This window comes from Strigops habroptila, chromosome 1 (assembly GCF_004027225.2).
Source record: "Strigops habroptila isolate Jane chromosome 1, bStrHab1.2.pri, whole genome shotgun sequence".
Lineage (NCBI taxonomy): Eukaryota > Metazoa > Chordata > Aves > Psittaciformes > Psittacidae > Strigops > Strigops habroptila.
The window spans coordinates 43,065,097-43,081,971 of NC_044277.2; the positions used below are offsets into that span (position 1 = coordinate 43,065,097).

General features: G+C 41.2%; 1 protein-coding gene across 1 annotated transcript in view; it reads left to right on the forward strand.

Moving 5' to 3' along the window:
• Positions 1-630: 630 nt before the first annotated feature.
• LOC115619745 (ethanolaminephosphotransferase 1-like) overlaps positions 631-16,875 on the forward strand; it is a 53,263-nt gene continuing 37,018 nt past the window's right edge. Inside the window, exons 1-2 of the mRNA XM_030512531.1 lie at positions 631-712; positions 16,168-16,236. Of these exons, the coding sequence (XP_030368391.1) occupies positions 656-712; positions 16,168-16,236 (126 nt within the window). The 5' untranslated portion in view covers positions 631-655. The remainder of the gene's footprint in view (positions 713-16,167; positions 16,237-16,875) is intronic.

The window sequence follows — 16,875 nt, forward strand, 5'->3', positions numbered from 1 at the left end:
TTGGACACAAAAGGAAAGTTTTTCACAATGAGAACAATCAGCCATTGGAATAATGCCTCCAGGGAAGCGGTGGATTCCCCAACACTGGACACTTGTAAGATTCAGCTGGACGGGGTGCTGGGACATCTAGTCTAGGTCATGCCTTGCCTCGAAAGGCTGGACCAGATGATCCTAGAGGTTCCTTACAGCCCGGTATTCTATGATTCTGTGATTCTGTGTTTTGAATACTGTCCTCAGAGGCACATCTTTGCACATAGTATAAACATGGCATCTTTAATACACCTTTAACCAGCGACGTTACTCGCGTCGCGCCTCGCTGTGACCACGGCCGCTGCTGCAGACTGTTCCCAGCACCGACTGCCGTGAGGCAATGAAAGGTTTATCAAGGGCGCTAATGGCGGGCTGGCACCGGGACCGGAGGGTACGTGCTGGGGCCACGGGGAAGCGCCGTGTCCCCGGGGATCCGCCGGGCATCGCCCACCGCCGGCGGGCACCCAGCCCTGCTACCGCGCCGCGCCGCGCCGGGAGGCGGGTGGCGGCACCGGGGGAAGGCCCCAGCCCGAAGGGCGCGGCCGGGGACCCGCCCGCCGCCCGCCCCCGGCCCGGCCCCGCCGCCTCCCGTCCCTCCCGGCGCGGCGCGGAGCACGGCGGGGCGATGTGGCGGTGGCGGTATGTCAGCGACCGGCAGCTGGACGGCTTCCGCCAGTATAAGGTAACGGCCGGACCCCGGGGGTCGGGTCGGGTCTGATGCGGGCAGTGGTGTGTGGCCGCCCGGGCGCGGCGGCTGGTCCTCCCGGTTTGGCGTGTCTGGGCTCCGGAGGGCTCCGCTGTGCGGCGACTGAATGCCTAGCCCAGCCCAGCCCAGCCCTGCTCTGCTCCGCTCCGCTCCGCGTACGGCTCGGCCATCCCTCCGCCTGTGTAGGGTCCCTCGGTGAACCCGTCCTGTGCCTGACCTAGCTGGGGTCTTGCTCAGACCCAAGTGCGTGTGGCGTGTGAATAGGCACCGGGTGTTTAGGAAGCGGCAGGTCTCGGTGGAAAGAAAGTTATAACTGGGGTTTAAGTGAGTAGCAACATGTTTAAAAGCCTTGCACATTTTGAAGAAACGTGGGTTGGGAGTAATCCAGTGTTTCTGTAAGAAAGCGTACATTTATGGTGCTTGTCTGGCTCTGTGCAAATTCTTCATACACAGGAATGTTTTGGCTTTGAGAAATGCATAAGAAAGACAGAAAAATAAGCTTACTTTAAATAACTTGAACTAAACCTCATGTTTGCAAATAACAAGCCTGCAGAATCCAAATGAATGGGTGGATCATTGGGTATTTTGATTTACCAACGTTACGTTGCAGACTTAGGCGATACCTGGGTTTTGTTCCCAGGACATTGCAGGTGTGTGGCACGGGATTATCCAAATCTGCTTTAGTTGAGATGCAGGTGTCTGAGATGGGCCGTGCTACTCTGTTCACACAACTCTCACCTTGCTCCATGTTAAAAGTATGGGGGCATGCCAGCTTCCCCCAGCACAATGCCCAACCTTTTACGATCAGTTTCCCAAAGCAACTCCTACCTCGTGCTCCCCACGGTTCTTGCCTTTACCATGCACCCTTCCAGCCTGGCCTCCAACCAGAGCTCTTGGCTTCTCCCGGCTCCTATCAAGCCTTTCCCTTCCCCAGGCCAGCAGTTCTGCCTGCTCACTGCAGGGTGAATGGAGCTGAAGTCACTGTGGCTTCAGGAGCCTTCACCAGGTCACATATTAGGAACTTCTTAGGTAGAGCAACTTGTTAAAATGTACCAACCTGTTCGTATTTCTCCAGTGGGAGTGGGATAAAACATGCTGCAAGCTGCATTTGCCCGCTGGGCGTAAGTTGCACAGGCCTGCGCTTGAACAACAGAGCCGCAGCCTTGACTGAGATCACCACAGGAAAAATAAAAAGCTATTTTTAGCATAAACAGATATTATTATTTAAGTAACATTCCTAAAATATTTGGGTTGTAGTACAAATACAAGGAACGCTTGTATCACATTCTTCCTTATCACTTGAATGAAAGTAGCTGTAAACAAGTGCAGATGGGGAAGAATCAAAATAACATTTTTTTTAAAAACTTGTAAGCACTGTGTGGTACCTAGGAATTACAGGGCAAATGATTAGCAAAAGACAGAATCACATATCAAAAGATTTTACTTGAGTGTATTGAAATTGCTTTGGTTTTTTGGGAGCATTGCAAAGGCCAGAAAATATATTAGGTAGTTTTCTTAGTTGTAGGAATTGGCCAACACACATGAGAAGTATCTGTTCAACTATGTTCTGGTAAACTGTGGTAAGTACAGGTGTTAGAAGGTGGAATCAAATAGTCAGCTCTCTGTTAGCTGAGGTGACTTGGGAGTAGGACATCTTGGAAATAAATAAATAAATCCAAATGACACAGGTTACACTCAGAGAAGTACAGCTGCGTGAGGTCAGTGCTGCTGAGCTGGTGGGGTACCTGCACAGTCTTCCTGGTGCTCCAGGCTGCAGGAGGACACTGCAACAATGCCCATTCCTGAAATGCTGCTCACAATGGGTTAAAGTCCTCCAAAATGGAAAAGTGTAGCAAGGAGAGGCAAGGAGACATTACTTACTGCTACAATCTTCTTTCCCACCTTCTCACCTCACCCTCCCATGCCTAGGGCTGGTACCACAACCACAGCTTTGTTCTCGTCACCTCCCAGGCCTGAGACATGCTCTTCAACCTCATTGCCCTCTGGCTGCCATCTCCTGCATTCTCCTCATCAGCCTAGGGCCTCACCTCATCCTGCTTTTCCAGCTTCCCAGCCCATCTGAGGAGATTGCTGCTGCCTTTGCTGCCTCCTCAACCTAAACTCAGGTTACTGTGCCCAGCAGATACAGGTTACCTTTTTACAATCACCTGGCTATCTCTATTGTGTGTTTCCTGGTGGAACCAACTCTAGAGTACTGTGGAGGGGCACATAGGTTCACCCTCTGAAGAGCTGGATAATCTCTGAAAGGCTTTATTAGGACATGTTGAGTATTGAGCTAAAACAGTGTATTGCTTCCAGTCCTGAAGCATCTCTTGGAAATCAGGTAGGGGCATCCACCTCTCCATTGTGCACCACATTGCAACATTATCAGTGGCCTAATGTGCTCCATGCTTTGCACAATTTATCTGCTGAGCTGATCTGGGAGCTGATCATAACACAGCTTAAAAAAAATAATTTGTGGAATCATCTCCTTTCATAAAGGTAAATTCAATAAATTTTAAAAAATACTGTTCCATTTTCAATTTTTCACACAGCTGAACTCATTTCTCTGCCATGAATGCTGCAATTGTATGTCTCAGGCTCTGTCTGTCTCCTGTTCGCAGTTGGAGGAGGGCCTTGGCAACAAACCCAGCAGTTCTTTGCAAAGGGAATGGCAGACCTAGTGAATTGCAAAGACTTCAGCACCCTTTAGTGTTTTCAAGTCCATGTATATTAAGCTTTTGAAGCAAGTTTTCCCCAATTATCGAGCTCTTTGGTTGATATCACAGGTTTACATCACAGAGTGGCCCCGGAGCACACAAAATTCTGTGTCTGAATGAACCTAAAGCAGATGTACTAAGAACACACAAGTACACCCAATACGTTTAGTCCATGGTATCATACTGGAAGCAGTTCAGTGTAAAACCTTCTGAAATCCTTATAGGATGGATCCTGAGGACTAGCTATTTCACTGTACAAATCTATTCCCATTTGTTCTGTATGTTAATGGGGATTCAGAGATTCAGTTTTCTTTTTTCTGCTCAAAAGAGCACTGAGAACAAGTAGAGATGTGACGATGAGACAGTTCAGATGCAACCCTGGGTATTGCTGCTGTGGTAATACTGCCGTCTTTTTGCCCGTGGGGCAGGTGTGCAGGTACTGATTTCAGGACAGTTGCATGCTCAGGTGATGTGCAACTGTAGAGCAGAAACAGCTGATACTTGGGGATTGTGCTATTCCCTAGGATCTGGAGTGACACAGCCAAAAAGCTGCAACCAACTGCAGTTGTAGGGCTTAGTTCATGTTCCTACTTTTATATTCCTGTTATCAACATTTTGCAGTTCTAGAAGAGCACCCGTGGAGTTACACAGCTGCTTTTTTTCTGCCTGTTTGGGTTTCTGTTGTAAACAAGCAGGTTAGTGGCAGCCAGATGATGAGTACAAATAAAAGCAGAATTTGGTTCTTCATTTCATTCTCCTCACCAGACTGCAGTAATGTTAATGATGTGATCTTGGTGCCATTGCCTCTTCTCATCACTGTGATCTTAGGATTTCCCTTGCAAATCTGCCTTGAATCAGCTCTTTTACAGCACCTACGAGCAGAGATTTTCCAAGCCAGAAAACTCTGAAAACTTACCCTCTTTCAGAGTAAAAGAGATCTAAGGTAAACTGTAGAGGCTTGACTGAAAGAATAGGCCTTGGAAAATATGATTTAAAAAATCAGAGATAACATTAAAAGTTAAGGTCCAAGTTTCCACATTTTCATCTTGGTATGTCCACACTCTTTCTAGCCTCTAAGCCACTTTTTAGAGCGTAACTCCCTGTGCAGAGAACAGAGCGCCAGTAAATGAAGTATATGTGGTTTTATTTCAGTGAGGCTTCTGATATTGTCCCATGTTCTCATAAGTAGGTAGAGGTAACTAAAATGAAATCACGTGATGCTAAAGCACTTTGAAGAATAGGCTTATGATTTAAAATGGCCAGAAATCAATATAAAGAAATTCAGTAAACAAGGTACAATGCTGAGGGGAAAGAAAATCAACATTTTGAACATCAGAGATGACAGACTACAAAAAAGATACCTAGGGATCAGAGCATCATCAGTGTTGTAGTTGTTATATCAAGGAGAAAAACGCTGTTAGGTGTGAAGTGTCATGTCAGAGGCTTCCATATACTCCTGTGGCTGACTTACTGACCAGGTATCAGCTGAAATAACGTGTCCTGCTTGCTTTGCTACACAGTTTATAATCTACAGAATGGCATTAGGAATATTAAGAGGCTTAGAAAAGATGAGCTGTGAGAAACAGTCCGAGTACTGTGGGAGTAAGAGCCTAACAGCCAGTTGGTCTTCATGCATGCCCTTAAAACAAACAAACAACCCAAAACAAAACAATATGTAAGTTTTGGCTGTGCAAAGAGAAATTTAAGGCAGATGCTGCATCAGTCTTGTGTTGATAGGGGTTGCTGAAACAGGTACTAAGGGGGATTGTGCAATCTTTTTATCAGTCTTACGAAATGGTTTGATTTCTCTGACACAGGATCTGCAATCTAATGTTAAGTGTCAATAAGCAGTTGCTTACACCTTTTTTTAGCAAAGTTTTGGGTAATATGTTCTATTTTAATGTGCTGACATGGTTGTTTATCACAAGCAATTGGCTCATTACCTCATGGTAACTTGATCTGCTTCCTGAATGTCTACTGAACGTGATGCTGCATTAGGTGAATGTGCTGGACTGTAAGACCTCTCAAGTTACACACCAGCTCTCATTTTTGTAGATTAGAGAAACAAGATCAGATGTATGGTGATCACATTTCAAGGCTTGATTGTTTCTCTCATACTGACTTGTACCAGAAGATCAAACTGTGTTGAGTATAATCTAGTGAATTACTTTCTGGAAGTTCAGGATCAATCCAGATACAAGGCTGGATTTCTGTTAAGTCTTTATGCGTTTCCAAGGCTACCTGTATAACTATGAAATATAAATACATAAGGGGTTCTGCTCACATTGATTGAATGGGAGTTTTTCATTTGATTCCAGTAGCATAAGGATTTTACATCATTTTGAAAATTTAGGACAGGAGACTTTCATTTGCATATTTATTTGGAACTTCTTAGGAGACAGTTAATACTGTTCATGATTGCAAAAGGACAGTTTTATATATGTTGAGTACATACATGTTAATTATAGTATGTTTGCAGATGATATTTTTTTCCTATTTTTTAATTCCAAATATTATTTAAAAGCTGCTGTAATCAATTTTATCTATTGTAGTTATTTTTTTCAAACCACCTGAGTTTGATAAAGCCCCTGAATATCTGAGGCAGTGAAAACTAGCATTTCCCACCTTCCATAAAACTGGTAAGTCAACAGCCCACTGTTCTACAAATAAAATCTTGCAGTCTTCTTTGTATTACTTTGATGGATTGGAAGACTGGGGTTGTAATCAGAAGTTGTCGAATTATATGTGAAATATAACAAATCATTCATTACCCTTATGTTTTTTGTCACTGTATTTATGTGTAAAAGAGTCATGAGCCAATTGAATTGCATAATTCTGAAAGACCATCTTCATGTGCACACCATTTCATACTCCTCGTCCTGTTGTAATGGTAGCTGACATAATGTAGCATTTCAAGAGCTCTCTAATCATTATTTTCCTTCTACATATCATATGCTAATGCTTATGAGCCAACAGCATAGTGAAATCACATCACAGAGATGCTGTATTTGATATTACTTGCTGCAGGACTTTTTTCCCAATGATGGCGTAATCGTATGTGGTTTTGAGTGCCACATTACGCTCATGAATTTACAGAGGTTCATTAGATCACTTTGGGGACAAATATGCTGGCTATCAAGAGTTGTATGCCTTGTTGAGTCTCATAGAAGTGCAAAAACCAACCATGCAATTTCATTTTATTGCTTTATCAAGAGATATTAGTATTCCAAAATGCTCATTGGATTTTTATGTGTAGGATATGCATGTAGACATGTATGTGTTAATATGTGTAATTTATTTATTCATCTGTGTTTTAATAGAAGACTGATTGCAAAGATGTATCTGTGATTTGAATGCAGTTTACTTGTTATAAATCTAGGGGAACAAATCTTATAAGCATTGTTTTGTAGAGGAAAGAATTGGGTTTTTGCATCTTTCTGTGAAATACCTCCTCTCTAGTGTGTCAGGATCCTAGAACACAACTGTTCAGTATATGCGGTACAGAACTCCTGTTTAGCATCCTTCATAAGAACTGCAATCCACATTTAATCTATCTGCCCTTTTGGGCCTAGAGCAGTTCCTCTGGGTTCCCCAGAGATTTAGGTGCACGCTCTGGCAGACCTCCAGCTACATGGGAATTTGACCTACTGTTTGATCTTTAAAGGGCTACTGGCACCTCAGAAAACACATGTTTATGCACGCACACAAAGAGATGTAGCATAGAATCCTGCTGTCAGTCTACACGAAAAATACATAGAAATCAACTTCCTTGCCACGTTAGAGCTTCTTTGAATATGGATGGTTAAGGATAATTTTGTGCAGTTCCTAGAGAGTGTGCAGGTTTTGTTTTTTAGCAGGATTCATACATTTGCCAGACTGGACCTTTATAGCAACAAATGTGCACCTGCCTTCTGTTATCCCTTGCTCAATAGTTAATTTTATTTCTGTGTTCTTTTCCATAATTTTGGCTTCATTGTTAAGTGTTTGAATGTGTCCCACTAAACTAAGCCTTTTCCTGAAGGCAAATTAGTCAACATCCTTAATATAACTACTGTTGATAGAAAATGGCTGCTGACTTCCAGCGTTATCACCTCTGCACCTCTGGGTGCTTACAGTCCTGTTAGAAAAAAATCAGATCTATCTAGTCTCAAAGTGAGCAAGAACCTCACTGTTGGGGCCAGCACATTATGACTTTTTGCTCCAAAATGTACTTCTCCCTCAGTTGTAGTGTGGCTCTGATGTCTCTCATCCTGCATTTCAAGCATAGCTAGTCAGCAGATCTGCAATCCATCAGCCCTTTACTCCTGGCAGATGGGATTGTAGTAGGCAGGAAGCCAAACATGAGCCTTAGTGTGCCCTGGCAACAAAGGTCAACAGCATCCTGGGTTGTTTTAACAGTAGCACATCACATCAAGTAAGGGGGAAGTAATTATCCTCCTTAACTAGGCCACCTCTAGAACACTGTGTCTAGTTTTGGGTCCCCAATACAAGAAAGACATCAACAAAATGGAGCAGGTTCAGTTGAGGCCTCCAGGGTAGTTGGGGCTGGAACACTTGCCCTGTGAGGAGAGGCTGAGGAACTGGGGCTTGTTTGGCCTGGGGATGACACTTCTTCAGGGGCATGGAGAAGTCCTTCAGATGATGGAGCCAGGCTCTTTGTAACGGTGCATGGTGGGAAGATAACAGGAACAAGCTGAAGCAAGACGTCTTCACGCTGGATATAAGGAGAAAATTTTCCTCAATAACATGATGAGTCATGGCACAGGAGGCTTAGGGAGGTTGTGCAGGCCCATCCTTGGAGCTTTTCAAGACCCAGCTGGATAAAGCACCAAGCACCTGGTTGGAGCTCCTGGCCGAGCCTACTTTGAGATGGAGGTAGGACTAGACACTTGCTGAGGTCCTTTATGACCTGAATTATCCTGTGATCCTAATCCATGAATGTGATCTTGAGGCAACTATACTGCTCTGCAAGCAAGCGGATGTGCCACTAGTAGGCATGACTCCCTAAAAGCAGCCTATCCTGATCCACAACTCCATGTGTCCTGTGACCTCATGAATGTGGGTTCATAGATACCTTCATTAAGTGACAGGATGTGGCATGTGGCCCAATGCATGTGTCAGGATTCCTGAAAATGGGGAGGTGTGAATGATAAGTACATGTTTGCAAAGAAGCATCACCAAGAGCAGTTTACATAATAACAGCTTCCTGATGACTTAGTAATACCGACCAGAATTGTCACCCAAACCATGACATTGGGGTTTGAGTATTTTGCTAGGAATAGTGTAAGACGGAAGGAAAATTTAACCATATTTCCTAGCTGTAGATATGGACAGACTGATGGAACTGAAGGAGGCAAAGACAGAGGGGAGAGAACTGCTCAGGAGCCCAATTCAGGTAGCCTCTTCCCTCACAGTGCGACTACATCCAGCCCTAGTACAGACATTGCAACCATTGGATAACAGAGTCCACAACCTCAGACCCCCAAAGAGACATGCATTTGCATCTCAGCATGCAACTACATGTCCCCCACCACCTACTCTTTTCCAGGCTAAATTACAAACCCTGTTCTTTAGTTTCTACTCCTGTGCTTCAGACCTAGATGTTTTAAGAGCTTATAACTCCTGGATTTAGGTATCGGTGACATAATACAAATGTGTATACAGATTGGGGTGGGGAAGGCAGGGTAGTCCAAACTATTTAAGCAATAGGAGGTACAAAATCCAAGCCATTATTTATGAATAATTAACTAAATGATGATATAGCATAAAGTAATTTTATTATTAGAAATAACGGGACTGTGTTTCGGAATACATCAGTACTTCTAAACTGCTGAATATTTGGAATTCATTTGGCATCCAGTGTTGTGTAGCTCTGTTGTTTATAGCATACTTCTCTTCCTTCCCTTTGTGAAGCTTTTGTTAAAACCCCAGACTGTGTCCCATATCAACTACAAATCTGTAAAAATGTATATAATATAGAGTTAAACCCCACATGTTTAATGTATTTTAGGAATCTGAAAGGTGGATGGATAATAATTACCAGATGTGTCAGTATTTCAGTATTTTCTTTAATTTTTGTGTGGTTCCAGAAGTGTAAGATATCACAGAAGGGAAGTCCATGTTGCACAAGTAGGAAATAACTTGGAGAAGGGAGATTTCCCACTGAACTCTCTTAAATAGTGACTGGTTCATGTCGTGGATTGGGAGGGTCATTTTGCAGCCTTCAAAGCCACAAAACCCCTTGTCTAATGCCAGAGAGAATGTTCCTCACTCAATCCATTGTCATTTCTCTTATCCTCTTGTCTGTCACTTACAGAACATAGGTATTGTGAAATTGCATAATCAGAGAGAAGGTGTGATAAAAGAAGCTGTAGGAAGGTATTGGCAGCTGCCAATGTGCCATGGTGGCTGGGGGAGGTGGGGGCCCTGGTGCGGCAGGGCTGGGCCTGGCAGCCCATCCTACCCCGCTGGTAGAGGCTTGCTTGAAAGCTCCCAGGAACCAGGGCTGGGACCCAGCTGCTGCCCTCAGCACCCAGGAGCCTCTGCTCATGGGCACCCAAAGAAGAATCCCTGGGAGGGGTAGCTGGGTCATATGTGGTAGATGGTAAAACCTCATCTCTTGCTTAAATCTTCTTTATTTCAAATATATGCTATGGAACATCAATTTTTCAAACCCTTTCCATCAGCAGATCCCTCAAAATTTTCCATCTGTGATGTAAGTCCCTGTGTATAAGTATAGGCCAAACGACAACAAGCTCACGTTTATATGTGCTAGAGAAATGATCAGTAGATGTCCAGGTGGCATTGTGGAAATGTGCCATCATGCAAATATTCTGGAAAACCACTCTGCAGAGGTACCATTTTCAATAGATCACTTGTTTAAAGGACGTATTTTTGTCTAGTTTTAATTTGATGTATTGATTCTCAGCTGGTTTAGGCTGTCTTCAATTATCTTCATGAAAAGTTAATTTAGGAGGAGGAGAGAATGATTTGTTTTCCCCCTCCCTTTTTCATTCATTTTGAACAGATGTAAATGACTGCAGGTTCAAAGGTCATTTAAAACTTTGATAGCACTTTAAAAGTTTGATAGCACTTTGAACTGGTTTTAGAGTGATAATTTATGTGGAGTAAAGCGTGGGGGAAACTTACTGCATTTCAGCTCCTCTCATTTTGGTGCTTCCCCCTCCAGAAGTATGAAGTACCTCATCCTTCTATGTTTAGCAGAGGCTACCTCAATTCATCAAATATTTACCATGAGGTAATGACATGCACAGGTACATCTGCCATGGTGCATTGCAAGGCAAATACTTGGTTATCTTGTAGTAACCTCTTTACATGGTCTCGCCCTTTTTCATCATTTGCTCTTTTTCCAGGTATTGCTTACTAGGAGAGAGAATTTTTTTCACATGGGTAATGTAAATACAATGAACACTTGACTTATGAGAAGGTTCCCCAAGCCTGCAGGACCATTGAGTTGTTAGAACATCAGCACATAGGTATAGCTATGGCTTTTCCATACCTGTGCCTGACCTGGCTGAGTTTGCTTGTGGAAAAGGGCAGGTATCACAATGTTCCTGGTCGTCATCCAAGTCCTTATGTCGTCGTTAGATGGTGCTCATGTTTTCCATGTGGGAACAGCTAGTGTATTCTTCTGTACCAGGCATGTAACTTCACATGTAGTACTTGAGGAATCACAGAACCATATATTCAACATACTGCAACCTAAACCATGATTAGTATCTGATATATAGTTATTTTAAACAATTTACCTGTGAAAGAAACTTTTCAGCTTTTACACTTTTAGTAGTCTTCTTTATTTCCTCTTGTAAAAGTGAACTCACTTATAAAGTTGAGCCAATACGGGCAGACTTTCTTTGAATAAACTGGTAATGCTTATGCTTAAATTATGTATATAAAGGTGACATCTCTAACAATAGTGGGCTATCTCCTTTGCTATATACTCTTAGGGTGAATCACAGCCCATCTGTGCCTCGGTCTTCCAGCCTATGCAATGGAGATAATAAATCATGTGCTGGTTCATGAATTTAATAAAAAAAAAAAAATCTGCTGATTTTGGGGCAGGAATGTGAAGTGTTGCAAATTTGTTGCTACTAATATGAAATTAAAACCTACGGAGTCATTTTGATGCCAACAATTCAAATGTAAACAATGCACAACAGTTTTACTCTGTATCTTTGATTGTATAATGGCTGTACGGTACAGTATGGTGCTACCTGAAATAAGATAATTTAAGTACAGGAAAGGAATAATCTGTTAGTATAAGGAGCAGCCTGAGTTGAAATAATTATCTCCCAGCAATTAAGGCAACTACATTTCTTGCAACTTGTTTTCTCTCCTGACTCTGAAGTTTGTGCGAACATGCTTTCTATCTTTCTCTTCATGGTGGTCATTCCGAAACATTATTATCGGGATACCTCCACAGTGCGAGGCTGGAGAGGGCCAGGAACCCTAGCGGAGATCCATCCAGCTGGCTGCTCTGATTAATGGTTAGCTCACTCCTTGGTTCTTTCTTTTCCAGAAGGTCTCTCCAAGACAATAGGTAGGCTTTGTTTTGGAAACAGCCCATTCTGGAGGTAGTACACACCATTTCTGGGCTTTTTCCATCCTTCAGCTGTCTCCCAACATGAACATTTGGATTTTTGAACATGCACAGTGCTCACTTCCATGCTCTGCAAATGCCATTTTGCTGGGTTACAGTGTAGTCTCTAGATTGGTTCAGATACTTTGAACTGAAACATATCCACTGCTAATAATGTCTTAGGTGTGCAGGGCCAGATAATGAGGCCCGAATGCCCTCCATCAGATACTGTGAGGTGTAGATGTGACTAGTTTGCAGTAAGGGGAGGTATTTCTAAGCTGTGTGGATGTGAGCCAGGAGGTTACTGTTTGTATTGTATTTAGCGGTGCAGACCTTGGTCACTGCGAGTGCTTTTGACCCAATAGGTGGATTGGCTCTGCTCTGCCACTATAGAACAGTTGTCTGTCTTCTGACCTTTGTTTTGGGTCATTTTTCTTTCTCTTATTTTTCTCAATTACTTTTCTTTCCTTACTTTTACTTTTCTTACTGTTCATACCTTTTTTCCTCTCTTCACCTTAATCCTCTCATATTTCCTCTTCCCTCTAAGTCAGTTGACCAGTACAGCCTTGATGCTGTGCTGAATCCCCTGGATGGAGATTAAGATGCAAGAACACAGAGTAAAAACACATCGTAAGTCAACGTGTATTGTGCACATATATCATCTGGTGTCTGTATTCTCATTTCTAGCTCTGCTAGAAGATATTAGTAATGCAGAGAGGGAAAGCAGATGGCTTTCAGTGGGTTATCAGCTATTAAAAAAAACCAACCAAAACAAACAGCAGAAGCATTTTCAAACTTGGGAGTAAGATGGAGTTGTTTAATGCCATTTTTCATATTCCTTCACTACTGCCATTCCCTCCCAAGTATTACAAGTTCTTTAAAAAAAGATTTACTCGGAAGCTTTATGATTAATTCAAGTCCTTCTTCTTTGTATAAGGACAATGAAGATCCCTTTTCTAGTGGAGAAAGTGTTTGCTGGGGAGTACTTAGCACTTGTATCATTTTTGCACTTACTTAAAAACTTCCAACGTGCTTATCCTCCACTTTGTAAGTGCCCTGAAAAGGAGAGAATTATGCAACAGGAAACGGCTATACTTTTTTAACATCAGGTTCAGTGCGCTCTCACATTCATCTCTGTTGATTGTAATGTGAACATATTACTCAGTAATTTGCTTTTCTGAGCAGCCATGAACATTAAACTCCTGAGGATTTCATGGCCTTGAGGTTAGTAGCTTCCTGGGAGAAGAGCAAAGCAGAGTGTTAAACTGTACAGCAGATTCTATTTCTAAAGTTTTATTTTTGCCATGGCAGAAAGCAGGCAGAATGCTTTTTCCATGGGTGTTTCCTTTGGTTTGGCTACAACAGATTACTGACGAGGGAAGAGCAAATTTCCATTCTTCTGCACATTTGCTGAATGTTCTTTCCTTGCCCAGAGGACCACGATTCAGCCACAGACAAAGGAGTGAACAGGATGAAGTGTGATGGGTCGTGAAATGTCTTTAGGTGACAGAAGCTGGCTGTAATTCTACTTTTTTTCTAAGAAGGACTGTTTGAATTTTTGGTGCTTGACTTTGGAAATGATCAAGCAAACAAAAAGCTGTGTTACGTTCATGTCTCATATAGAGATATGTTGGAAAGCTATGTAATCTCTTGCAGTTTCCATTTAAGAAAATATAGAAAATATATAATCCCTACATAATCTCTTATATTTCCTATATAAGAAAATAATTTTAAAGAAATGAGATTGTTTTTCTTTTTTTTTTTTTTTTTATTCCTGGGAGCAAATAATAGTTCCGGACAGCCAGTGAGTATTTTGGGTAGAAAGTCTTATTTACTGTTGTTATTTAACTAGGATTTTGTGATTTTATTCATGATTTTGAAGGGCTGGTGTGGAAGGGAAAAAGGAGAAAGCCAAAGCAGGAGAAGGAGTCAAGGTCACATATTTTGACTTTTGTGCATTCTTATCCAGGTATGGCTGAATTCATTGAATTTGCTGGTCAGCAAATTATTACGTACCTCACATAGTCTCTGAATACCGGTTGAGGTTAATAGCTACAGTGAAACTTTGGGTAATTCTTGATTACCTGGAACCTCAATAGTGCTAGTGGATGCTCTGAATTTTCTTCATTAATTTGCATGAAAGCTGGACCATGAAAAGACCAATCAGTTTTACTATCCAGTGTCTGAAAGATGCAGTATAAAATACAGCATTTGGAGCTGCAAATAAATACAGAATAGTGAAAACTTTAGTTTTACCTGCAATTCATCTCCCCCCCCCCCCCCCCCGAGGTAATATATATAAAAATTCTAATATATATTCTGGCAGAAAACCCATTGATGACAGAATTTTCTCATGTTTTAAATAATATGGGTGGCAGAAGCAGATAAAAATGATACACTTAAGTGACACTTCCAATAGTTTTGGAAAAAAAATTTGGTAATATATATTTCATTAAACTGTACATTTTATTCCATGTGGAAAGTTAGTCTGCCTGGTCTGACCAGTAGTCAAGAAGTGATTTCTTGGATATTTGCCTATATGTATGTGCAACGTGTAGCTGTGTTATGTTAATTTTATAAGCATACTACATTTATTATCTGCGATTAAAACTTAACCATAAATTACAAAATAACTATGCAAATGCTTTGTTTTGTCCAGAAAGTAATTAAAACATATCCTTTGTATGCAGCTAGGAACAGGAAATGTGTGGAAGAGTTCTTAAGCACTCCATAGCCTTATATCCTCAGAAAGGTTAGATGAAAAGTCATATACTGCATTCAAAACCTGAGGCATGCTGCATTCATCTTTTATCCCACTTGCACTTGTCCACTGAAAGCTCTTAGCTCAGATGTGTGCAGGTTAAGTGTATGTGCGTGTAAAAGCTTGGAGATGGGGATACTGAAACTGAGGTTAATCTTGCCAGACTTTAGTCATCTGAAAGATGCCTAAGTTTAAGACAAGTGTCTAGGCTCCTTGAGAATTGATGATTTGAAACAGGTACTTCCAGAATGCAGTCTTATCCAGAGGGTAATTGGCTAAGAGAGGCCGATAAATTAACTAGAGAGAGAACAATTAGCTGTTAGCTAAAGTTAGGTGACATGAAAGCCTTTCTGTCATCAGCTCTTCTGCCTGTGAACAGCATTGACAAATTGTGGTTTAACACATCTCTCTCTTCTTCCCATTGTCTGTGCATGATGTTTGGACAATGCTGCATATAGATATATCTGAATCTTTATATGAGTCATATACATGTAACAACATAAGCCATATATGCACTTCCAAAGTCTTAGAATTTCTGAATGACATGTACCACCCCAGTGATGACTAACTTCTTCCACTGTAGACTCAAGAATGTATTTGTGACTGATATTATCAGATTATTCTGTGTTCTGCAATCTCAAGGCAGGATAAAACTTGATCCTGTCCTCTAAGGAGAAAGTAGACAACAGCAATTTGGGGTGGGCTCCGATTTCTGAAATATTTTCTGCAAAAGAAACAGAGATGTACTTACTGGAATTTATAAACACATATAATTTTTTACAAGTAACTCCAATAGGTAAATTTTATTGTGGTAATGAACTGTGCTAATTTAGAGCTTATTTTTATAGTAACATCACCTTACATTCATTAGCATAGGGCAAATGCAACTGTGTTACTATGTCAAAAGCTGTGTATCTCTATGAGAAAATATTCCACTCAAAACCATATTCCATATGCACTATATATTCCAAGTACTAGCAATGAATTGCTACTCAGACTATGCATTGCTAATAGTACAAAGAAAAGTATTAAATCCAAAATATGGTAGAAATGGAGAGTCTTATAGGATAACAATGAACAAGAATTTAAAAGTAAAATGTGACTACAGAACTGTTTGCCATTTCACAAGCCTAAACCTTTGTGTTAGTACATGCAGTTGCTATCAAGGTAATTGTAAACCAGGCCAGCCCTTTTAAATTAAATTAAAGCTGTATGAATAGTCATCAGAATAAAATAAATTTATACCAGTCACACTCAGAGGGATTGTTCCCAAATGCTGAAGGATATACAGTGATGGAAAAATATGCATTGTTCAGTGCTTTGTTTAACATGTTTGCTTTTTTCCTCACAGTACAATGCAGTGGATACAAATCCTTTATCTGTGTATATTATGCAGCCCATCTGGAACAAAATTATTACGGTAAGAATTTTATTTGATAGAAATATCACATAATGATGTAAGATTTTATTTCATTTTTTTAAATACGGCATGTATTTTCATTTAAAAATACAAAGTGATCAGTAAAGCTGAAATTAAGATCTTTGTATATAGGAAACATGCTTCGGGATATATAGCTGTATTTGAGTATGTTTGGATTTTGAGGTGGGTTTTTTATTACAAAAATAAGGTTTGTTTGGGGTTTTTTTCTGATCAGTATACAAAAAGAATCTGTTTCTTTTTTACATCTTTCATTATTATATCTTTCATTAAACAGCTTTGCAGGTATTGAGGGCTTTACTGAGTACAAATTATTTTTGTGCAGCGTATGCCACCTAACAACAGCCTGCTTTCTCTCTGTGCTGTGCACATGATTTTATGCAAGTGATGTCTCATTTTCTCCCAAGGGTACTTGCTCAGGGGAGCTAGGCATTTCTCTAAGAAGCTGAGAATGAGAGCGGTTACCATGATCACCATAACGATTGGAAGATGGCATCTCTTGAATGCATTATGATCTGCAGTTTTTAAAAATAAAACAGCTCACAATCAGTTTTGATGTTGTTGGCAAGAAAACCCCCAACAACTTTATCTGAAATAAATATGAACTTATTGATCTCCAAG